The 24,288-nt window shown below is 43.0% G+C and overlaps 2 protein-coding genes and 2 non-coding genes across 5 annotated transcripts; 3 read left to right on the forward strand and 1 right to left on the reverse strand.

Annotated features, from left to right (window-relative positions):
* Nucleotides 1–778: 778 nt before the first annotated feature.
* PSPH (phosphoserine phosphatase) lies at nucleotides 779–12,130 on the reverse strand. 2 transcript variants are annotated; one of them, XM_075113078.1, is made up of 6 exons: nucleotides 11,868–12,130; nucleotides 5,786–5,944; nucleotides 4,963–5,097; nucleotides 3,208–3,353; nucleotides 2,291–2,439; nucleotides 779–965 (listed from the first exon to the last, which is right to left on the reverse strand). In XM_075113078.1, the coding sequence occupies exons 2-6, from the start codon at nucleotides 5,923–5,925 to the stop codon at nucleotides 855–857; spliced, it is 681 nt and encodes a 226-aa protein (XP_074969179.1). In that variant the 5' UTR covers nucleotides 5,926–5,944; nucleotides 11,868–12,130; the 3' UTR covers nucleotides 779–854. The 2 variants fall into 2 exon arrangements, with proteins under 2 accessions (XP_074969179.1, XP_074969178.1); XM_075113077.1 differs by lacking the exon at nucleotides 11,868–12,130 and having other exon boundaries at nucleotides 5,786–6,685.
* Nucleotides 12,131–16,452: 4,322 nt separating this feature from the next.
* Nucleotides 16,453–24,159, forward strand: CCT6A (chaperonin containing TCP1 subunit 6A). Its single transcript, XM_075113370.1, has 14 exons — nucleotides 16,453–16,678; nucleotides 16,929–16,992; nucleotides 18,438–18,572; nucleotides 19,203–19,376; nucleotides 19,538–19,641; nucleotides 20,323–20,433; nucleotides 20,993–21,152; nucleotides 21,419–21,501; nucleotides 21,933–22,029; nucleotides 22,450–22,597; nucleotides 22,889–23,022; nucleotides 23,131–23,233; nucleotides 23,553–23,625; nucleotides 23,803–24,159. Exons 1-14 carry the CDS (start codon nucleotides 16,545–16,547, stop codon nucleotides 23,873–23,875), a joined length of 1,593 nt encoding a protein of 530 aa, XP_074969471.1. The 5' UTR covers nucleotides 16,453–16,544; the 3' UTR covers nucleotides 23,876–24,159.
* Nucleotides 18,939–19,070, forward strand: LOC142066335 (small nucleolar RNA SNORA22). Its single transcript, XR_012663674.1, has one exon. It is a non-coding gene; the product is annotated as a small nucleolar RNA SNORA22 (small nucleolar RNA).
* LOC142066334 (small nucleolar RNA SNORA15) lies at nucleotides 20,050–20,181 on the forward strand. Its single transcript, XR_012663673.1, has one exon. It is a non-coding gene; the product is annotated as a small nucleolar RNA SNORA15 (small nucleolar RNA).
* Nucleotides 24,160–24,288: the final 129 nt, after the last annotated feature.

Below are 24,288 nucleotides of genomic sequence, written 5' to 3' on the forward strand. Positions count from 1 at the left end.
AGACCTTTATTTTTTAAAGGTTGATGAGTTAGCCTCAATCCAGTTGTAGGTTGATGGGGTGGATTGTTAAATAATAAAACAGTTCAGTAAACAGTGTGACCATTTTACAAAATCACCGTTTTGGAGTTTAGTTTGAAGTGTTTTAATGAGGTTGGGAACCACTATGTCACTTGCCTTAAAATATGCTTCTTGGACACTGATGAATATTGCATATATCTCAGCTTTGCATGCATCTCATGTCTTTCAGACTACAGGTTGAGTAATAGATGACATCTCAGGTTCTCCTGTAGCCATATTTTAATGCAAACAGAGATACTTAGTAATGTTTCCTACCTATTTGTTCACTGTTTAACCTAGTTCTGAGATTCTTTGAAATGGAAGGTACGTACCGTACTGTTTACCTTTTAGATTATATCGTTATTTATTATTATTATTATTGATTAGAGAAATTTCTTGTTTGTGGCTCCCTTATTCTTCTTTTACCACTCAAAATAAGTAGAGGTATTAGCTGCAGTAATTCTGAAACAGTAGATATGCAGTATTGTCCAGGAACCAATCCATTATGGTATTTTTAATTTACTGAAGATTTCCTACCTCTGATCTTCACTTGTGAGTGAATAATCAACTGATTTCTTAAACCGTGGAAAAGATGTTTAAAAAATCGTAATCATTTTCATTACAAAATATTTGAGTAGAATGGTGCCATTTACAACACAAGTTCCAGGCCAGAGAGGAAGGTACCCAACACCCAGAATGATTAAAAAATCCAGAACACAACTTTGCAAACAAATATATGTTTAATTGCATTGTAAAATGGATTTATAGTTGTTAAATATATTATTTTACTGTATAATTTATCGTTCTTCCAGTTCCTTTAGCAGTTCGTCAAAGTGAGTAATGTACCATTTAGCTTTCTCCTTCACTTGCTTTCTGATTACGTTTCCTCCAAATCCAATGAAGCAGTCCTGGCAAAACAGAAAGAATGGGCCAATACATTATTGCAGTCCCATGTAAGGAATGGAGTGTCTCAGCAATCATGTTTGTTTTTAATATTGGATTTCAAAATTATGGTATTCCTCCTTGCCTCTTCCCGTTTCACTTTGCATGTCCATTTTTCAAATTTATTAACAAGAACTTCATTAACATCTAATTTTTCACTACTTTAGTTATTAGAGTTTTGTTCCAATAGGGAAGTTGTGGCTCAGTGCCTCGTAACTTCATGATTGTTCAGATCCCAGATTTTGCTGGAAGTCTGATGTAAATGTGACACAACATAAGCCCTTACTATTGAAGAATGAGTTAACACTCAAACATGCATGCAGCATCTCACATTTACACCTATGCTGTTTATCTTAACTCTGTTTGCCTCATTTGGTAGATATAAAAGGTAAACATTAACCAGGTCTTCAATCATTAACCAGGAACAATCATCATTTCTACATCTTAGAAAACCATCTGCAGTGAAAGTGCAGTGTTTAAAATTTCCAGTGCTTCTTTCTTCCCTTCAGGTAGAAAGCACTCAGCAAATACTAAGCTGCTTTGGTCACACACGTATTTAACAGTAAGGGACCAGCTGTCATAACTCACATCAGCAGTAGCTCTTGGAGCTTGTTCCTGTGCATTTCCATGCACTGGGATATCTGTCCCTCAGTGTTGGCGAAGAAGGGATATTGGGGTACTTTTTATGAGAGAAAGGCACTAAAGGGGAGATGGAATTATGATCTCTCCTCTGTGAAAATGCCATCTATAAAAGTTGTCTTTCTATTAATTTTTTAAATTATTCCACCCTGTCAGGGCTGATATCTTCAAAGGTGTCATCACTGTACAGTGAGATGAACCATCTTGCTAGGCCAGTATCAGGTAAATGTGCACCAGATCTGTGACAGGCCTTCGTGCTAAGCACCATTAATCTGTGTTAGAACCAGGATCTTGACAGGGTAAACCTCCGCACAGAAGGAAGCACTTAATTGTGGCGACATAGAGGAGAAAGGCAGATGTAATATCAGCTTGATTTGAGACAGGTCACAAGACTGTTACACAGTTCTGCTGGGCCGGGCAGCACCCTGGCTTAGAGGGTGACACCCTTATTGACATTGTCTGAACTTAGAGATACCAACCATTGCCTGATACAAGCTTTCTAGAGGAAAACTACCTACATGCCTCTCTTTTAGGCTATGGGAAGTGCTAAAGATCTTCCCTGAAGTCCTATAAAGAAATCAGAATGCATTTCCCACCCCCACCAAAGGATTTGCTCAAAAGGACTTTAGAACTCCAGTTCTTTAATACTTACAGCAGGGGGACAGGCTTCCATGTCTGTAGCTCCATCTCCAATCATAACTACTTTCTTAAAGTGGAACTGTTCCTTCAGATGAGTAATAACCTTTCCTTTCCCCCCTGATTCAGCTGTTGGTTGTGTTTCATCAAATCCTGCATATTCTCCTAGAACACAGTGGAAGGACAAATTAGACATAGCATTTTCATGTAAATTAAGGAAGATATATGTCTGTTGTCATTAATTCAGAAACAGCTCATCATATGCAGTCCTGTAAGCCTCACAGTATCAGCATCCCAAAAAAGTAATTAGAAGGTAAGCATAAAAACTAGGATTTACCCAAGTCTTCAGTGGGGATATTTTCAAAGAGCTGAAATGCTAAGACAAAAGTAGAAACCCTGTATGGGTGGTGTTACAAATCCCATTTCCAATCATTCTGGTGTAAACATTTCAAAAGCAGCATCCAGTATGATGTATAGACAGTGTATGAAACAGTAAGAAACAACCTCGCTAACTACAGTTCTGCTTGATTACACTAGCTTAAAGTCCAGAGCAGCTCTGCTAAAGTACATAGGTCTGCATACATACCTCAAAGTCACTGAAAATGAAGTTTGCCTCTGAAAGCAGGTAAGCGTAATGAACTCTTTTAACTTGAAGGAGCAAGAGAAAATGAAACTCTGCTGTCAGCAGCGGTAACATGTTTTACCTCTGGCACAGTTTGGAATTAAAAAGTAACTACAGCTCTATTTCATATGGCTGGAAAATTACCTGAACTCATGTTTTTGGTAAGGTCTTGCAGTTTTCCTACTTGGAGCTAGCTGAATTGGTAACAAGGTCACGTAGGCTGGACAGTATCTGTAGCCCGATATCTGACAGTTTGAACCAAAAAAGTGGCATTAATTAGCAGAGAAAAAAGGACTTTAAGGGAATCTCACCATTAAAGTAAAACTTCAGCCTGTTGGCAAAGACGTTTGCTGTTGGAATGTTCAGCTGCGAGGCCACGTGCTCCACGATGCTCTGAAACCCCCCAGAGACCAGGAAGACCTGGACCCCTCGCTGATGAAGCCTGCTCACCAACTCCCTGAGAAGAAAGAGCAGTCACCACGTGTGAGTGCCTGGCAGCATCTAGGGATAACAAAGTTAAAATACATCTTTCCTAAACAAGGCAGCCCATACTTTGTGTTATTCCAGTTTCATTAGGATGTGTGCTGCTTTCCAGCTCCATCCACCTCCACTGCCCAGAGCTTTTCTTTCTTTCCCATGCAAGTCTGGGCATACACCCTGCTTGAAAAGAGCTGAACAAAACCATCGTGTCCGGAGACAAACGGGTACTTAAGTTGCTCAGAAACAAGCACTCCTAGAAACATTTTCTTTACACTATCACACTGTTCACATGAGTTCCCTTGAACATACAAAAGCAGATCCAGTTCAGATTTTTGCTGAAGTGAAATAAAACAACATGAAGAAAATTATAATGCAGAAAAAAGTAGGGAATATGGGGGAGATAAAGCCACTGCGCCAAAATGCAAAAGTGGGCTGGAAAGTGTGCAAAGTGCAAACATTTTCATCTCAGAGTTGGTTCCCCAGATGCTGGCCACCGATGCCATCTTTAGAGAGCACCAGCTACAGAAAAGGAACTGAAAAAAGTAGGAGTTTTTGGACCCAGTTAATGTCAACAGGGCTTGAAGGCAGTTTTACAGGATTTGGCTCTAGAAGCAGGAAGATCAGCATGCAGCAATGCTGAGCTGGAGCAGTGGTAGCAGTAACAGCAGAAATGCTAAGCACTAAAAAGCAAAGTGGAGACTTAAAGCAGGCTACACAGAAAAGGAGGAAGAAAGGGAATGAATGAAAAGGAAAATCACGTGATTCTAAACAAGGAAACAATGTTCTCTTTGTAATTACATCTAGCTATGCCTTCTACAGAAAAAGCTGAGCATGTACTTTATTTCAGGGAGAAAATACAAGCACAATATCGTCTGAAACTACTGTATGTGCTAAAAATACTTTAGACTTAGAGCTATGGCCAAATTTTGTAGTAAAGAAATTCTTTTCAATTGTTTGAAACAATCCAAATAGGGGGGAAGAAAAAAAAAGCAAAAAAAAAAAAAAAACTTTGCAGTTAAAATAATAATTAATGTTTATTGCAAACCTAAAGATGAATTAATATACACATATATATGTATTTCCCCTTTATGATTTTTAATACGTTTTCAGGGACTCCAGTACAGAATGGGTAGCTCTGAACAATGGATCCCCTAAGCTGAGTCCAGGGGTGTGACTGCACACAGAAGTGTAAGGGAGGGGTAACATAACTGCAGAATAGACCAAGCCAGTGGTTCATACTGGTTATTAAATCTCTTCCCAGTTCCATCACCCATCAAAAAACAGATGTGATTGAACAGATTCTTTTCCATGCCCGTTTAATAATCGAGCCAGAATTTGAGCTTGCCAGCCAAAATGCCAGTTAACACCTAAGACTGTTTTCTTTTGACATGGACGTTCAGCCACCTGACAGGGACTCAGACCACTATAAGCTCCTGGCATAAGCTTTGTACACTACAACATGGAAGTGGAGTAGGAAGGCAATCTAAACCAGCTCTGTGGTCTTACAGCCTCACAACTGTCACAGAATTTTGTTGATTTATGCCATGGGTGGAAGCCTTTTTTGTTAGATCATTTGGAATTCTTACCTTATTCCTGGTGTTAGCTGAGGTGGGTTGTCAGATATTAGTTTTTGCACTTGCTCATAGGAGGGACGTATGAGGCCTAGTCGTGCTGTTAAAGCTGCTTTGAACGTCACAGTGCCACCCATTGCTCTGCGGGTCCTAAATTGTGATCCAAAGAAAACAAATCAGTGACACTTAACAAGTTGAGGCTTCTTGTGAGAACAGTTGTATGGTAAGGAACAAGGTAAGAGTCCATAGGTTCTAGGTTATACCGTATCTATGTTGTAAAGAAGATTGGTACACTGAAACGATTGGCAGCAACCACTGGTAAAAGATCTCCACAGATCGGAGCTCTCATGAGAACCAGTGAGGCAAAAGAAAACTGCTTCATTCCCTCTGTGAGTGCATCTGAGCCAGTGGGACCAGTGTTCCTAAACTGCAGCTCAGGTGCCATTCTCCGAAATTAACAGAACTTTCCCTACAAGCTTCAGTGGAAACATCAGCCTCAGAGGAGTGTGAAGGAAGTTGTCCCCTCTCTTTTGTCTCATAATAAGATTTGCTGGTGCTTAGCCAGGTTTAATGATGAGGCCTGACCTTAGTCTATCAAAGAAGTTTACATTAGAGGATTTCTGTCAGTTTTGTTGAGTGGCTTCACAGTTGCCAAAGAAGTAAGTTACTTCATTATGCATTAAGTCCACTTATTATTCCTAAAATCCTTTTTAAACTGTAATAATCTCCTATGACAGAGTAGAATCAATCCCTATAGTAAATTCATTGTCACAGATTAACCTTATCCATGCTTATTTTTTACTACTATTCCTATGAAGTAAAGAGCAAATATACATACATCTCTGCAACGGCATCTCCGACTCCACAGAACTTCGCAAGCTCATCTATGCCTTCTTCCCTGATGACTGTGCTGTCCACATCAAAGCATACTGCATCAGCATTGCGGAAGATTTCTTTCATCTCCAAGAGGGATGCCATCCTTTTAGGAACCTTCTTACTGTGAGGGAATAAGATAAAGTCTCTCTCTGAGTGACAGTACTGCACTCTGTCTTGAGCCATTGGTGCAACTGATCTGGTTCTTGCAAGTAGGGACGAGCACAGCCCGGTAGCCAGCTTTTATCAAAGAGTGTGAGCAGTGGTGGAGGTCTGGCACGGTTGCTGATTCGCTCTCTGCTAGTGATGTTCAATTTACGTTACAGGTGGGCTGTGGAGCTCTGCTCAGCTGCTGATTTGCTCTCTGCAGGCTCGGCCCATTGATGTTCAAATGGGGTTCAAGGTTGTAATACTTGGCATTTGCTGAACCATCAGACTGCCAACTGCTGTGTGGCACTTGCAGTTCCCTGTCTCATCTTGCCCTCAGAGCTCAAATGGATCTTGATTTCTCATCAGACCCAGTCTAATGTGTCAAATTAGTTGCTCCAGGAGATAGTAACACCCAGACCTGAAGGACTTGCTTGATCACAGTAGACATAACTATCTTAAACCTATTAGTGAGTGGCTGTCCCTAAATCATGAAGGTTTAGGTCATTTTCTATGTCCTGATTAATATAAACTAAATATTCTCATCATCTATGAATGCATAGACTATTTGGCCATTAGCATTGGGAATTAGTCTTTTATAAAACTCAACAAAGTCTTGGTCTTTGGGAACTTCACTCAACACCTTAAGATATCACAACATCATGACACAACTTTTTCCATTACAATTCCTGACAAAAGTTTATTCCCTTTTATATCTGTACACTTAAAAGTGCCTCTGAGTGCTACTTCTTCTGCAGATCAGAAGCACAAGGTGTTAATCCGGTATTTTCTACCCTACCTGCCTTGTGCTTCACCCTTTCATAAGGGAAATCAGTGTGGACTTCACTATTTACTAATCCATACATTTAGACACAAATACAGCTTTCTATCTATCTCGCTTCCCAGATTTTTGTAAAAGCTTTTGTTTGATTCCCTCCTTTAATCTCCTAGACTTCCCACAGCACACGTCTTGTGTAATTGGTCTGGGTAGCAGGTTCTCTCTTTTTCTGGGATAGGGGGAAAAATATCATCAAACAGCACGTTATATACCTTCATTGTGTTATATTCCTTCATCTTTTGTTTTCCTCTCACTAAGCTAATTTATTTTTCTCCTATATATCATGTGAATTTTGATGGTGAGAGATCTTACACACACAAGTTCCCACAAAACATTTATTTTTTTGCCCTTTTGGACAAACTTTGCACCTGCAGATAAAAAAGACATCCAGTGAAGATGGAGATGATGATCACTATGTACCTTGCTGTGGAAAAGTACAGGAGCTGATCAGTACTGATGTAGCTCACTGCCAGGCAGGAGTCATCCAGGGGTCACACATGGTAAGCACCAGTGCTCTCTCCTGAGGTGACTTCTGTGTGCTCACTGGGAGATCACAGTTGCATAGTTAGTGGTCAAAGCAGGAACAGGAACCTTTAGTTTTATTTCCACAACTAGCAACCATATGGCGAATATTGAGATACAAAATGCTTCATGAAAAATTACCATAATCACTGAAAAAATGTATAGACCATACACACTCTCAACTTTTTTATGTTCATGTGTATAGAATAAGAGAATGTTCCAGTCCTTCATTGAAAGGTCTATAAGTGAAGCCATCAAACCTAAGGGGTGAAACCCGTTGTGAACAGCCAAGAACCATATTTGTAAGAGATGATCTCTGTTTAACAGGTAGATATGAAATAGCAAGAAACAGAGAAAGCAAGTCACATTAGAGCCAAAGCCATCCAAAGGCTGCCATGAAACAGTATTGCTTGAGAGGGTGGTTCTAGCTATTCTTGAGTTTTTTGGTGTGAGCACACTATAGTAGCCACAGTGGGTTCATGGCTTTTGTACAAGGCTGAGAAGGTGACACAGTAGCTTCCCCAGTGCTCATCTGCATCGCAGGTGTAAGAATGGGAGAGCAGGTATCACCCAGCCCATACTTCCCTTCTGTACATTCGGTTTAGGTGTGGGAAGGTAGGACAGAGCCTGGGCTCAACCTCCCAAGTGTGCCACAAAGCAGAGGTGAGTGGGCATGCAGTAAAGAGTTGATATTCCAGGAAAGGGCTTTTACAAACTTCACCTCTGGGAAGGGCGGAAACAAGGACTGAACCATAGTTTGGCAGGTCTCTGCTCTTGAGCATCAGAGCTGTTCCGTGCACAGACATACTATAGAACTCTGGTCTAGCCTTAGAAGTATCACTAAAGAATTATTTGTTGCAGACAGCAACAATATATTTTTCTGTAGACTTCACTGTACAAATAAGAAATACAGTCATATGCCATCAGCACGGCACATAAAAGAAACCTCTCTTAAGCGGCCACAGACATAAAAATGTTCCTCTGACAGAGACTGGATCTGAGCTAAGGCTTGGCAGTGGTGGACAGGTGACATGTGAATCCCAAGTTTACTTTGCATTAGCCTTGACTTGACATTGGCTCCACAGCACTGTGTTTGTATTTTCAGTGGAAGATTTTGATTTTCTGAGCAGGAGGGCTTTGACGTTAGGGTAGGCCTTGGCAGCCATTTGCTAGATATATTTGTGCAGTGGAATTAAAAAAAAATCCACTACATTTTTTAAACAGCATGGCATTAATTTTTTCCAGGCTACTGGAAATTATAATGTCTACCAAAAATTCAGCCATTTGTTGCCAATTTTAAAGATTTGCTCTACTGGACAAACTTCTTGCATCACTGTGGCATGACATTTGCGTCACTGTGTTCCAACACTGACTCCTTTTTATGCAAACCCATTGCCTCATGCTAACCTGAGGCTGCGCTGCAACATTGCCACATTATGATGCAATGTCACTGTGTGGGGACACTGCACTGGATTGTGATTTCTTGGTGAGAACGTGAAATATATTTCTGGATGCATGTCTGCAAACTTTAATCTCTCCGAGAAGAATCTTATCACTGGAAACATACATCAGGAGCAGGAAGGAAGAGACATTAACTTTTCCTTCTCTCTGGTACCCACATTTCCCATACTCCTTTCCCTTCTGGATTCTCCATACAATGATGAGGGCACCGCTGTGGTGGAATTTGCACTTTGATGGACAAATAGACAAGTTAGAGGAAGAATTACAGATACCAGTTGTGGAGCCATGGTTGGAATTAACCTTGGCCTGTCTTTGTTCCGTGCAATAACTCTTTCGACAGAGTTTCAAGCTGTGATTTATAGTGCCTAAAAATGACAAGATGTGTTCTGAAATGCAGAAACCATCAGTAGTTCCTGACCTCCCTTGGCCTGTGACCTGCTAAAATCTTTCAACTTTCTGCTCTAGCTGGGCACTGAGTCCTGGAAAACATAGACCTGGTTTTGGCTAATGTATCATCACACACGTTGGAGAAATTGTGATGAACTGTGAAGTAGGGAAGCTCATGCAAGAGCAAAGAGGAGAACCTATGAAGGAAGCTTCAGCTATTGGAGGGAGTCTTGCTGGTGGGAAAAGCAAATTTTAGGAGTTAAAGGTGGTTCACTTGGAGAGAAATAAGGTTCTTCTGCCCTTGTTGGCAGAGCTCCAGGGGTCACCATCAGCTCCAGAGGCTGGCAAATGCCATTCCAAATGGTAACATGCCAATTTCAGTAACTTGTGAATTTTTTTCCCCAGCCCTAAACATAGATGAGGGTGTAAGGCAAGGCTATTAGTGATTGAGTAACAGGCAACAGGAGTAGGGGGAAATGCAAGCAGGAGAGGTTCTGCTCCTTCCCTTGTGTTCAAAATTTTCACTGGGCCATCCTGGCACATTGTTCACCAGGAAACTGCCTAGAAATCACCTCCCGGTAAGTGTGCATAGGAAATAAGGACAGACACAGTAGCTTTTCCACAGGTAGGTGTTGCTTGAAAACATGAGCAGAAAGAATTGAAGCTGTGTGAAACCTTTCTATGGACAAATCTCTAACAGCTACAGTAAGGGAACAGCAATTTTTTATTCCAGAGTGGTATAGGCCCCTACAGTTTGCAGAGATTAATTACTCTGAAATGCAGGGCATCTGATTGCTTAAATGCATCAATGTTTTAATGAGATGGTGAGAAAAAAGAAATTCCCACGAATAATGAGTTCTGTCTCCATATGAAAAACATGGGTACAAAATCTCTGATCTTTCTGCCATTGAATTTCAGATAGGTGATCTCCTGTCTTATTATTTGCACGCTGGAAAAGCATCCGAGCAGCAAGTATTTCAACAGGTCTGATAATAAAATATTGTGGGGAAAAGCTGACAAGAAGAAAATGGGGAAGAGAAGAAACAATGGGCAAAGAAGTAACTAGAGAAGACATAAGAAAAGAGTGACAGAGGGACAGAGGTAAGGTGAAACTTGAGATAAAGATGGAGAAAAAGGAAATCACACAGGAAAACTGGAATTCTCATGTGATTTTCATTAGGCCATTTGGAAAAAAACCTGGCATTTCCACAAGAAATAGTTCTGTTTTGTAACAGAGAGGGTGGAGTCACAGAAGCAAGCACAGGAATTATGTAAGACCACATGTCAAAGGAAAACAACTGAAATCTTTTCTGTTTGCTGACCCTTCAAAGAAGGGCACTTGCCGCACTTGAAAAACTGAAACACCCGCAGTATCTGCTACATTTAATGCAAAAGGAACAAGGAAATGGTGCTTAGAACTCTAGGTGTTCTGGGGCTGGTATATTTTGATGAGATCTTGATGAGATCTCAAAATCCTCATTGTGACTAGACTTCACTTGTTATCATATTTCAGCTTTCAGAAGTGCTGCCACACTGCTATTTTGCATTATGTTCACTTATTGCTGTGAAAAAATGAGATTGAGTCTTAACGAAATATTACCTAAAATATCTTTTTAAACAGATCACTCAGGAATATCCTACTTTGTAAACAGTTTCTGGTGTTTCTGATTCTGATTCACTTTCCCATTTAACAAGGTGAGAGTGAGCACTTCACTAAGATACCCTTTGAGATACATTCCTGCAGCAGAATAACATTACATGGAACACGCAGTGAGATTAACAAAAATGCACCCACATTAAACTGTTTCTGTTGTATTGAGGGAAAACTGCTGCTTAGAGTAAGGGATTTGGAGAAAATAGGTCTTGAAACTTTTCTCAGGACCTGTTCCCGCTATAAGAGTGGTCCTGCTTGTAAGAACGCTCACAGGAGTATTTCCATGGTACTAGTTTAAACAAATCACTTAATGTTCATTGTTTGTAGTCCTGTGTCTATAAAATGGGAATAATGGAGTGATACAGCTTTTCTATGCTGAGGTTTAATTCTTAGTATTAGCAGTATGTTTTGAAAGGAAGGGGGATACATTTAAGCAGATTAGTTAAATTTAAGCAAATTGTGACTTGTTTATATCCCTGCAAGTACTACTCTTTAAAAGTTCAACCCATCCATCAATAATCATGAGTTTCTGTGGTTTTCAGTGTAAGAATAGAAAGATTCAGTCCTTAACTTCACTAAGCTTGCTTCACACTTCCTGGTTTTGTGTTCAGTTTTTTAAAGGTAGTGACACAAACCTGTTTGCAAGTCAAGAGGTGAATTGCTTGTAGCTATACACTAATATCTGAACATCAGTGCCTAACAGGGAATTTATTTAAGCCCCTTTAAAAAAGTAGTTGAAAAGGGGCAGAAGGAACTTGGTGGATGTTGACATACACCTCCCAACTCTCCAATCCCCTTATGCCTGTCCTGACAAAATGATGATGCTTCCCCCCTGCATGATTGCATCATTCATTCATGCTGCTGTTATAAAACAGGCACCACACTGTCGCTGCATCTTGCAGGGCAGCACAGTCACAGCCCCAGCAGAAGATACTCTGCATTTTCAAGGCTAGAAAAATACGGTCAGTGTTACGGATCTGATACGCCAAACGCCAACCCCTTCCAAACTGAGAGAAAAAAATGTTCCCACTGACTTACAGTATTGTACTGGCCGTGGCTGTTGCTGCTGCTGCAAACCTCTTGGCGGCACAAGAAAAGATGGGATCAGCTGAGACCTTCAGTCACATAAATACAACGGCACGGGCTGATCTGGAAGAAAGCCGCATTTTGTAAATCACTCTTATAATCTGCTGAGTAAGCCAGCCTGGATGGTTTTTTTAAATGGTTGCACACATGTAACCAGAGAAGTCCAGCTGTTCGCTGACAGGCGTAGGGAAGAGAGGTGTAACCTTGCCTACGTCGGGGGAGGAGCCGCTCGGGCCCAGTTTGGGGCGCTCCCAGCTTGGGTAGGCACGGCCTGGCAGGGAGCAGTCCCTGCACAAGATGACGGGGAGCTTGCTCGCCCGATAGCCAGCCTGTGCCACAGGCATCAAGAACAAGATGGGTCTCAGCAAAGCCGCCTCGCTCCCCGCAGAGCGCCAGTGAGGAGGTGAGGGACGAGAGCCAAGGAGGGGCTCTGACAAGCAGCAGTCAGGAGTTTCTCTTTGCGTTAAATCAGAGGCAAGGCAGGGACACTGTTTTCTTTCACAGTGGATGAGATTAAAGGTTTTGTGAGTTAAGATTGCAATACTGTATTTTGACTTAAGCTGTCACTCGGTGCATCCGTGTGCAATGTTACACACGCACAAAAAATCAAATAAAAATTCATCAAAAGCTTTGAAGGCAAAATTAAAATTTCTGCTTATGAGAAGGCTCTGTTTTGTTTCCCCAAATGCAATTTTGTCAAAAGCAACAGAAAAATTGCAAAACCTGTCTTTGCTCATGTTTTGGCATCCCATGGAAGAGCTTCCCTCAGGCATGACTGTGGACATTGGTTAGGAAACGGGAGGCTGCCAACCCAGAATATGAAGCTGGTTGTTTGGTTCAAGGTCAAGAAAGCCAGATTTAGCTGATTTAGCTTCTTTCATTTGCTTGTGATAGGAGTCTTGTGACTGCTGCCCATCTTGAAAGACTGTTCTGCACCACTGGATGCACCAGTCACATTCCATGCATGATCTCTTTTGCCATTCTGGCAGTATTACCCTTCAAAATGACATGCATTAATTAAAATCAATAGCCTTGTGTTTCTCTCCTCCCATGTCTTTCTCATGTTCTTTCAGAAGTTCTCAGTACATCACCATTTGTCAACACGAGCATCTGTTAGTAACTTCTTGTGTCAGGAGAGGCTGGTACCAAGCCCCTTCACTGCAAAACTAGTGACATGGTTCACTGTTTAGCATAGTCCTGTTTGTTAGTTTTATTGTAGCAGGACAGTATGTTTTTTTAACAGATTCAGAAATAATTTCAGTGATTAAGGTCAAATGAAAACAGATCTTGATAAAGGTGAAAGGAAACTTCTTTTACTGAGAATCTCAGAGGGTTTTTTGCCAAGATAAGCAGTGCATGATTTGACTAAGAGAATTGCTGCTGAATTTTTCATGAAGCTAATTTCTTTTATTTGGCTTAGTTTAACAGACAAATTGGTTGTAACTTGGTTAAATATTTTTATTCTAATCTGGTGTAATTTGTTGTAAAACCATTGATTTCCAAGGACAATTTAGGCCTAGTAAGCATCTACACTGTATTTTTACTATGCATTGAAAACAAATATACAGAATAGTTCAATAACTACAGCTAAGACTGAAAAGTGTAGAAAGGCTTGTCCTGACATCTGAAAAATGCTGCAAAATGGGGATTTAATGTGAAAATGCCAATGAGAAATGTTACTATCCCATAAATACCTATCCTCAGACATGTGATCCAGGAAAGAAACACAGAGAGTTCTGCCTGGAAGCTTTAAGAGGATGTTGAGGAGTGAAAAGCACAGCTCACATGGATGTGTGACTATCAACACAAGCACAGCAGCTAACTCTTGTACATGACTATGAAAATTCTCCATTTGGACAAAAAGCAAAGACCACCTACATGAAGGACTAGAATATCTCTGAAAATGGCTTTCCTCTTTCAGCCCCCCCCCCCAAAAAAAAAACAACCACCATCTAGAATTCCAACTAAATTTTCCCAGAAAAAGTGCTTTCTTACCTCACAGTAATAATTCCCCTCACAAACCTGAACCTGCTTGGGGAATAGCCTTACCACTGTCAGCAGCCAGCCCCACACAACACAGGTATTTAGGATGGATAATTCCTGCCTTTCCATGGGACATCACCCACAAGGGTCACAGAACAGAAGCAAGGAAAACAAAAAATACAATGTGCCTGCTGGTATGTGCGGGTTTGACAAGGCTGCCCTCTGCTGAGAACAGCCCCAAGAGAGGATCAAGGCAAAAAAAATTACAAGCCAGAAAAGCAAGAATAGCAAAATACTTGTATGTGGCCCGTTGGTTACAGAATCCAGGGCAGAGCAGGGGATTCAGGTGTTTCAACCAGGCACCTCAAATATTAGCACTGCAGTTTCTCAGGGCTGGGTTGGTGTGTTTTAGTTTTGTTATGGCTTCATTAGGCTGGTAGCATCCCAACAAAAGTGAAGACTAAACATTAACAGAGCTCCAGAGCCAAGTATGAAATGCCAAGTGTAATTTCCTGCATTTTGCAATGTTTAATGTTTATTTCTAATCATTACAGTAACAGAACAGAAAGCCCAGACATTATACTAAAGAGTTAGCATTAAAATAATTTAGACATATGCACTGCTCAGCTAAACAAAAGGGCTCCAAACTTGTGTTCTATTATGTTTAAACACCAACTCTATCTAAAACATTTAAAAGAAAGAAACCCAAGCATATTAGCAGCTGTCCCGTCCAGATCTGCCAAGTCAGACTGACAGGCAATGCATGGAGGTCCTCCTGTGCAGCATGGCATTTTGCCTGGAAACCTGAGATCTGTACTCAAAGCAGCAGAGCAAATTCCCAGCAGGTGTCAGAGCCTACTGCCAAAACTAGTGAGGCTGGTGAGTCTGCCCTGACACTTGACACACTGATTGTTTCAGTCAAGCTCCCCCAAAAAGCTTGTGCAACAAAATTGTACCTAACAAGGGGTTTAGACTTTACTACTGGAAGTGGCATTGCTTCTCAGCACCACTACAGCGGGTTGCTGAAGCCTGGCTTCCAGGGCAGCATCCAGGGCTCCCTGCTGCAGAGTGGGATGCAGCTGGGGAGGTTTATCCTGTGCCATCCTCATGCCTGGTGGATGAGCACTGGGGGAGGCTGTCCTTCTCTGTACCAGATACTGGCAAAGTCCTGGCCTCGGGGCCAATTGTCCCTGTTTGCTGGGCGTTAGGACCTTCCAGAGCAGATCAGCTGCAGGAACACTGGTGACCCTAGGGAATGGCAGGGAGATGTGCCAGGGGAGGGTTAGGTTGGATATTAGGAAAAGGTTCTTTCCCCGGAGGGTGGTGGAGCACTGGCACAGGCTCCCCAGGGAGGCATCATGGCACCAAGCCTGGCAATATTCAAGAAGCACTTGGACAAGGCCCTCAGAGCCATGGCGTGAATTTGGGGTTGTCCTGGGCAGGGACAGGAATTGGACTCAATGATCCTTGCAGGTCCCTTCCTACTCAGGATGTTCTATGATTATTCTATGAACACCAAAAACTGCTTGGCCCTCTGCAGCCACAGGGCATGATTATTCTGGGGGCGGGCACCTTCCTTACAAAATACTTGAAATAACAAGAGAGTTGTGTCTCGCCTGATATTGCCAGTTGCTCAGAAGTAGCAGGTGGGTGTTTGGGGGTACCAGCCCGGGTGGGACAATGTGGGAGCCAAACTCGGTGCAATCTGTGCCAGCGGTGTGTGTAAGGCGCTCTGGCAGGAGCTCTCTTCTGAAGCTCCTCTCAAGGGAAACTGTCAATTGTCCTCCATTCAGGAGACCAAAGCTGGTAAGATGCAAATATTGTGCAGCCTCAGGGACTGGGCCCTGACAGGCCATGTAGGCCAAATACTTCCAGCACCCATCAAGGTTGCCTTGACTTCAACAGTATTTGTTTTTCTTCCACAGGCCTCATGGGCAAACTGCATGACCTTGGGAGAGATCGTCCCATGTGCTTAGAAAGTCTTGTGAAGGCTGCAGGCCCAGGAAAGGCCTGGGCATGCAGGGCTGTGCTGTGGTGGCTGTGCAGGCCCCAGCGGCCCACGCAGCAGCTTCTGTATTAAGATGAGTTTTGATTAACCGCAGCTCTGAACTTCACCAAGAACCATCTTGATTATTAATCTAGTCCTCTTAACTATTAATTCCATGGATGTAATGTTAAATCGCTGGGTTTAATTATTTATTCTCACGGTTCTGCGAACCTGCAGGGGCGTCTCATCATGTGAGTTGGTGGGATTAACGACCGAGCGACCCCGCTCGTACAAAGGCCTCGTTCACATAGGCGTGGCCTGACCGCGCCGGGCGCCAGCGCCCCGCCGGCGGTCCCCTCAGAGGACCGCTCCACTCAGGCGGCCGCGCTCCCGCCCGGCCGCTCCCTTCAAGGGGCCGCGCTCCCGCTCCCGCCGCCGCGCGCCGCGGGAGCCTCAGCAGCGGGGCGGGAGCGGGCCGGCGGAGCGACAGGCGCCGCAGCCAATGGGGGCGCGGCTGGCGCGTCGGCCAGCCAACGGACACGCGCGCGCCTCGGAGTGTTCTAGAAGGGGCGGGGGAAGGCGCGGCCTGCCCCGACCCCGCCCCTCGCCGCGGAGCTGGGCTGGCCCCGCCCCTGCCGGCCCAACGCGGAGTGGAGGACATGGCGGTGAAGGCCCTCAACCCGAAGGCGGAGGTGGCTCGTGCCCAGGCCGCGCTGGCGGTGAACATCAGCGCGGCCCGTGGGCTCCAGGACGTGCTGAGGACCAACCTGGGCCCCAAGGGCACCATGAAGATGTGAGGGAGCCGGGGGGCTGGGGGGGGCGGGTGGGGCGCGCGGGCGGCCCTTGGGGCCCATCGGGAGGCGTGCGGAGGAAGGCGTGCGGGACTGGCCCGGGGGCGGGCGCCGGTCCTGCCGCGGCGAACAAAGGTGGAGGCCGCCCGGCCGCGTGGAGCTGAATGAATGGAGAGGGGCCGCTGCGGGCCCTCGGCCGGGCGCGGGCGGCGGGGAGGGGCGGCCCGCTCACCCGCCTCCTGTCTCCCGCAGGCTGGTGTCGGGGGCTGGCGACATCAAGCTGACCAAAGATGGCAACGTGCTGCTGCAGGAAATGGTGAGCTGGTTCTGGCCGGCGCGGGGGTGGGAGTCGTGGGGGGGCTTGGGGCGGCAGGAGCCTGCTCGTGTGCCCTTAGCGTGCCCGCAGCTGAGGGGCGACCGCTTCCCCGACTGCACACCCCCCCCAGCTTTTCTGTGGTAGGTAGCCCTGTGCATTGAGGGGAGCGTGTCCCTTGGGAGGGAGGTAAATAAGTGCAGCTTGGTAGATGTTGAATACAGTTTGTGTTCTAATTTGGCAATCAAAAAGGAAACATGAACGGTTTAAATAATTATATTGGCGTTTTAGTCGCCTTCCGCTTTTCTTACGGAAAGCATACTTCTGTTGTACTTGAGCAGGCCTGAGGCAGCAGAGTTCTTCATGGCCTTGGAACGTGTGTAAATCTGGGTGATGGATGCAGCTCATATCGCTTCCCCATCGAGTCTGGGGTTGTAGCACCGTTTCCCCCCGTGGGGGTGAAGATTACACGAGGGGTGGTGTCACCCCACGGCGTCTCACGTGCTGGGGGGCGGCGGTGTGCGCGGCCTCTCCACGGAGTATTTCACTCCGCTGGCTGGCTGTTGTAATTCAGCATAAAGTATTGAGGTTAATATACGCAGGGATTTAGCAAACAGGAAAAATTCGTTACCTCTGTTCTTTCACACTAGAGGGAGTGCTTTAAAAAAAAGGTAAAAGCTAAACGACAATATAAATGGTCCCATTTGATTTTGTCTTGCTCTAGTACAGTTACCAAGCACCAGCCTCTTCAAATGTGGATACTGTTCTGTAGGCTCATAGGCTTCAACCTGTCTTAAAATACTCTTCAGTCAGCCATTGGAGATGCTAAGTGATGTGTTTCTTAAATTAAAAGATTGACTCGTGTAAATAACATAAGGTCATGTGTGGTGGTTGTGAAGTTTGGCCAGACAGGAATGGTGTTCACAGCTGGAACACCAAATATAATGCTTAGCAGAGGAACTGATAAGCAAAAAACTAGTTTAATATTCTTTAGTTTCATGAGAATGAGTAAAATAAGCTGCCAAAGAAATACAAAACCACTTAGAATATGTACAGCACTGGTCATGAGAGGTTCTTAAATGAGCTCTAAACATGCTGGTTGTGGTGCCAGCAACAGTCTAGTTGTGATGGTGCATCCTTTGACTAAAGGAGAAAAGGGCTCTGTCAGGCTCATAATGAGTTGAGGACTAGTTTGGCGCTTAGCGCCCAAGGTGTTTTGGTATAGATGCGTAATCTGAGGGGGGAATTAGTGTTACATGGATTAATTGAATCAACCTATTGCCAAAGGGATAATTGTTAATTGGTGTTATTTGTTGAAACCTGCTAATTTGATATGAATCATGAAAACAACATCTAGTCCATAAATATTTTGTTTAGCTGATTTCAGATTGCTTGCTTCCTGTACCAGTGCAGTAACACTTACTGCTCAGCTTCTTGTTTTTGTTTAGCAAATACAACACCCCACAGCCTCCTTGATAGCAAAAGTAGCAACAGCGCAAGATGACATCACTGGAGATGGTACCACTTCAAATGTCTTGATCATTGGAGAACTCCTAAAGCAGGCAGATCTCTATATTTCTGAGGTATGTATGCAGGATTTCTTTCATAGGTGGGCAAATTAAAAGCTTAATTTGACACCAATCAACTTAGTTTGTGTTTAGTGTTTAATACTAATAAGTCAAACATGAAAAGGAATATATATTTCTGTTTAAAATGAGTGCGTCACAGAACTTGTAAAATGGGAAAAAGCTGGAGAGGAGGTCTTAAGACTTGTTCAAAATCAAAATGCTTATTGTGGATACTGCAGCTTTTAATAAGGTTTTGTCTGACACCTGCTGTCACTGCCATCTGTTCTGTGTGTGTTAAATCACTTATTTTAGTATGTTAGCAATGAGATCCTCCCTGGTACTAGGTGTTTCAGATATTATGTTACAGAATAGGCATTCGTATTGCACAGTGAACACCCAAGTGTGCTTTGTAGTTCCCTTGGTTTCAGTTCTGTGCTAGAATAATCTGTACTTTTCCTCTGCATTGGAAGGATTTGCATTCCTTTTATATGTATTCAGAAGGACAGTACATTATCTTGTCATTGTAGGACACACGTTCCCTGTATTTTGACATTAGATGGAATGTTGAAACCACAAGTTCTATTTGGGAAAAAGTACCATTTTGTCTTCTGTTGTCTAACAGCTTCCTTTATTCACTTGGATTAGGGTTTGCACCCTAGAATAGTAGCAGAAGGATTTGAGATTGCAAAGGAAAAAGCACTTGAAGTTTTGGAGCAGGTCAAAGTAACCAAGGAAATGGACAGGGAGACCCTTATAGATGTTGCCAGAACATCGCTTCGTACTAAAGTTCATACTGAGCTTGCTGACATCCTAACAGAGGTAAGTGTACATGTCTCTTCTGCCTCTTTTTGTGTGAAGAGGTCCAGGTTTTAAAGTCCTGTGACTATTATTTGAGTAAAGGGTGGATGGAAGGATGTGAACTTGCACTTTGGAAGACTAATGGTCATTTTGGGGCTTTTCTTCCCTCCCCTCTATTCCAGGCTGTAGTAGATTCTGTTCTGACAGTCAGAAAACCAGATGAGCCTATTGACCTCCACATGGTGGAGATCATGGAGATGAAGCACAAATCAGAAACTGACACAACGTAAGTAATGAGTATCCTTGAGCTTCAGTTTAACGGTGCCCTGGCGTGTGAGTAGTCTGTGGGTTTTTGTTTGGGTGTCCTACAGCTAGCACTGGAAAAGTTACTGGGGAAGGGGTGAAAGAAAGGTGGAAGTACAGACTTCAGCCATAAATTATCTAGATGGTGAAATTCCCCAGTCAATGAACCTGATTCACTGATGAGACTTTTGAATAGCAGAGGGTAACACTGGCTTAGGCTTTTACATAACAATATTGAATAAATACTTTTTTCCCTAGTAATAGTGTCTGTGGCTTGATTATGCTTTAGGCTTGTATCTTTCATAACAAGTACAAAATAGCATTTGATGAATGGAAACTGGAGTGTAGTCATCTAGTTGGCTATTCTATGGTCTTGGTATTTACTTCCATGGCATGGATGAATTCTGCAGTAGCTTTTCTCCGTAGCTAATGCAGTCAGACACTATGCCAGAATAAATTCCTCTTTCACACTCTGGTGTGCTTTTTACATGAGAATGGGCATGCCTGTGGAAGTGGGATACATGATCGTTGTTTACTCCCAACACAGGTGCAGTTCGTGTTTGACCAACTGCCCTGTCATTTCTCTGACTAGTCTGCACTTCCATGAAGTGTGTATCTTCAGTATGTGTATGTTGATACACAAAATACTTCTTAAATCTTGCAGGCTGATTAGGGGGCTCGTTTTGGATCATGGGGCTCGTCATCCTGACATGAAGAAAAGAGTGGAAGATGCTTATGTTCTTACTTGCAATGTATCTCTAGAATATGAGAAAACGTAAGTACACGGCAACAAGGTGAGGAGCAGAAAATGTTCCTGTTTTAAAAGACTTTTATTTAAGGTGTGCTTAAATAAGAACTGAATGCACTGCATAGACTCTTCCAGAGCGGGGCAGGTAGGGTAGAAGGTGGAATGGAAGAGGTGATGTTCCTTCTGCAGTCCTCCTTTGGAAAAGGGAAGCTGGTGGCTGAGAAAATGTCTTTGAGAGGCAGAGTTTCATAGCGGTTTTTACTGTGTTGTTTGATTGAAGAAAGGCTGGAAGTCCTTTCTTTCTTGGGCATATTTTTATCTTGCAGAGCCAACATCTAAATATCCTTTGAAGTTCGCTCAGTTTGAAATGTGTGCCTTATTTCTTGCAATGGAAAAGCTCTGAACTAGAGAGCAGGAACAGCTATATGTTGCATGCGGGTTTGAGGGGTGGGGGGGTCTTGTTTGTTTTGTTCTGATTTCTTCAGAATGTTGAAAGAATAGGTATCTTACACTTAAGTCTTATTTCTACAGCAGAGAGGGTAGTTTTCTTACTGCTTTTTCGTTTGTTGTGTTTTTCTTCCTTCAGAGAGGTGAGCTCTGGATTCTTCTATAAAAGTGCTGAAGAGAGAGAGAAGCTAGTGAAAGCAGAAAGAAAGTTCATTGAAGACAGAGTGAGCAAAATCATAGACTTGAAAAGAAGAGTCTGTGGCAATTCAGACAAAGGATTTATTGTGATCAACCAGAAGGTGAGATGAAGGGTAACTAGCGAGAAAAATTAACATGAAATGCTGGCTTTCTTGGCAAGCCATGTGCTGTTTGACTCACTTTATACAGTTCTTCAGACGGAAATAGCTACATTTAGATGTAAATTGAAACTTTTGGATATATGGATACGTTTCCTACTTGAGATCTTTTGTGAGCACTGAGGAAGAACTTACTCATTAGTGTTGGACTAAGAGCAGGTGTGTTTTAGCTTTTTCTTTATCCTGATGATCACTTCCTTTGTTTCTAGGGAATTGACCCATTTTCCTTAGATGCGCTTGCGAAAGAAGGAATAGTTGCTTTGCGGAGAGCTAAAAGGAGGAACATGGAAAGGTCAGTTCCTGGGGAGAGAAGGGGGTGAAATAATTAGCTCTTCTTCCAAACTCAGGTCAAGTCTGGCTTGAGCCCACCTTCAAGGACTTCCACTAAAAGTCTGCTTCAATCTGTCCAACCCTTACTGGTGTAATTCATGTATGTAAAAACCATAGAAATACCAACTTCTATGTTTGTATGTACAAATCACAGAAATATCAGTTCAGCACACAGGAATTTGAGCTATCGATGTGCGTCAAATGTAGACACCTATAGAGCAGACTTAGTTCTACAAGCTTATTTTTTGCAAAGAGCTCTTTCATGAACAGAGCAAACTGTTGCAAGCCTAGGAAGTGTGGTGTTCTGTGTGCTGAAATGCTACTGACTTCAGTTAGAGACTTCAGATTCTACTTAATATGAAGCAAGTGCTAAGCTGTACATGTCTGTCTCAGACTGACCCTTGCATGTGGTGGTACTGCCATGAACTCTGTGGAGGATCTCACTCCTGACTGCCTGGGACACGCAGGGCTTGTCTATGAGTATACACTGGTGAGTAGGAATAAGCTTCCAGCTGACGTCAGGTTAAATATGCCTGTACTAACCTCACTTGATGCTAACTTTGCTTTCGTCTTGGTATGTCTGTGCATGGATTATTCTTACCTTTGAAGGGCTACACTGGAGCACAGATAAAAACTGGTGGCATTTCACATCCCAGTGCATGCTTGTAGGTGAACATCTACCTGGATATTTGCTCTTGTCATAGTGTGTTTTCCTATTGTTATTTCCATAGTATGCTTTTGATATCTGTAAAATTGAGAAAATAGAAATGAGGTCCTGCTACTTCCTATCACTTCTTGAAGAGCACTTAGTGCAGAACTGAATCTGAAAGTGTCTGTTCAGTCTTTTTTAATTACATGTATATGTTGATTGAGCAAATGTGTGCCATGAATACATAACCCTGTTTTACAGGGTGAAGAGAAATACACCTTTATTGAGAAATGTGACAACCCCCGCTCTGTTACCCTGTTGATCAGGGGACCAAACAAGCATACACTCACACAAATCAAGGATGCAGTAAGAGATGGTCTGCGAGCTGTTAAAAACGCGATTGAGGATGGTAAGGCTCTGCTCAGTGACGTTAATAATTTTCTGTGGAAACTCATCTCAAAATTACTGAATTTTGTGTCAGCTTCCTTGGTGTCCAGTGCAGTCAGACGCCAAGCTGAGTGTATTTCAGTATGAAGTGCTTTTTGTTACTGTTCTTACACCTTGTATTTTACAAGTAGTTGATCAGATACAAGCTGTCTTTTTAAGGATGAGGGAAGAGATCAAACTATACTAAAAATTGACTGTTTAAATTGGAATAGGTGCTTATTGTTAAGTCTCAATATCGAGTTTTCCCTTGCAGGGTGTGTGGTTCCAGGAGCAGGTGCACTGGAAGTGGCAGTAGCTAATGCTCTTGTTAAGCATAAACCTAATATAAAAGGAAGAGCCCAGCTTGGAGTTCAGGCTTTTGCTGATGCTCTGCTCATCATTCCTAAGGTATGAGGAACTCCTGAATCAAGGGGCTTTGAAGCACACTAAGATTCATCACTTCTGCTGGAGGTCTCTTAGTTAAGAACATGAAATCATGTGTCTCTTCTCTCAAAGGTTCTCGCTCAGAACTCTGGTTACGATCCCCAGGAAACGCTAGTGAAGGTTCAGACAGAGCATGCAGAATCAGGGCAACTCACTGGCGTTGATCTGAACACTGGTAAGAACTTCCTGAAATAATGGGGTGATGCTATGGTAAGAAACTGTAGTGACTCAGCTCTACAAAGAATAAAGTTGCTCTGAATGCAGAAAGCTATACCTTTTTTCATCAAAAGCTATGCAGAACGCCTTGGCAGGTGTCCTGTTGCTGCAGTCAGTTTTGACATGCTGTAGTACTTAAACGCATTCTGTTTAAGTATTTTGTGAAGATAAAGCACACAGTAACTGCTGGATGTAGCAAGTAATATCAAATGTTAAACAGCAGAAAGTCTTACTTTGAGTCGTGAATTGGTTATTTAAAGACTGTTTTCCTTTTGTAGGTGAGCCAATGGTAGCTGCAGCCGCTGGAATCTGGGATAATTATAATGTCAAAAAGCAACTGCTTCATTCATGGTAAATGTTAAAATATTTTCACTTCAAATAAGTGTTTGATTGTTGAAATTGAGAGCGTAGTGTGGAATCAGGGGCTCCCATGCAGAGGAAGCGGTCTTGAAAGGCAGAAGTGGAGCTGAGCTGTCTTTGAACTATGTCAAAATGGATATTCTAACAATATATATTTAATACTTCTAGCACGGTGATCGCTAGCAACATTCTCTTGGTGGATGAAATTATGCGAGCTGGAATGTCTTCCCTTAAAGGCTGAGTTGGATCTGCTGTTGTCGACGGTGGTCAGCTCCAGTGGTGCCCCAAGGAATGTCTAAGAAATCCCCCTGAAGGCACTCTTTCCTTAACCATGGTGGATTTCCCCAGCAACAGAACTTGCTCTGGTGTGATGAGCAGCCCCTTTTTGGTAAACACGGCCACTCAGATATTACTAACTTCAAATATTTGGCTCTAAAAATCAGTTATTTATTTCTAATTTCACTGAATAGTACAACTGAAGCTGCTTTCCTTTTCACCCAATAAACTGTTAAGTTCTGTGCTTTATGTTGTGTGTGTGTCAGCTTTTAAAACTTTACCCTCCTTGGTTTGTGAGTGGTGGTGGGTTGCAGGCTCTGTGTGCTGGACTTTGTACTGATTCCAGTACTTGCCATGGCAGCACATCCCTGCTCTCGG

This window comes from Phalacrocorax aristotelis, chromosome 18 (genome assembly GCF_949628215.1).
Source record: "Phalacrocorax aristotelis chromosome 18, bGulAri2.1, whole genome shotgun sequence".
Taxonomy (NCBI): domain Eukaryota; kingdom Metazoa; phylum Chordata; class Aves; order Suliformes; family Phalacrocoracidae; genus Phalacrocorax; species Phalacrocorax aristotelis.

Coding starts and splice junctions, on each gene's coding strand:
- CCT6A (XM_075113370.1), top strand. CDS start 16,545: ATGGCGGTGAAGGCCCTCAACCCGAAGGCGGAGGTGGCTCGTGCCCAG. Junction 19,642..20,322: donor AAATCAGAAACTGACACAAC/GTAAGTAATGAG, acceptor TAAATCTTGCAG/GCTGATTAGGGGGCTCGTTT. Junction 21,502..21,932: donor AAAAGGAGGAACATGGAAAG/GTCAGTTCCTGG, acceptor TGTCTGTCTCAG/ACTGACCCTTGCATGTGGTG.
- PSPH (XM_075113077.1), bottom strand. CDS start 6,006: ATGGCTCAAGACAGAGTGCAGTACTGTCACTCAGAGAGAGACTTTATC. Junction 5,098..5,785: donor GGAGATGCCGTTGCAGAGAT/GTATGTATATTT, acceptor ATCACAATTTAG/GACCCGCAGAGCAATGGGTG. Junction 2,440..3,207: donor GCTGAAGTTTTACTTTAATG/GTGAGATTCCCT, acceptor ACTGTGTTCTAG/GAGAATATGCAGGATTTGAT.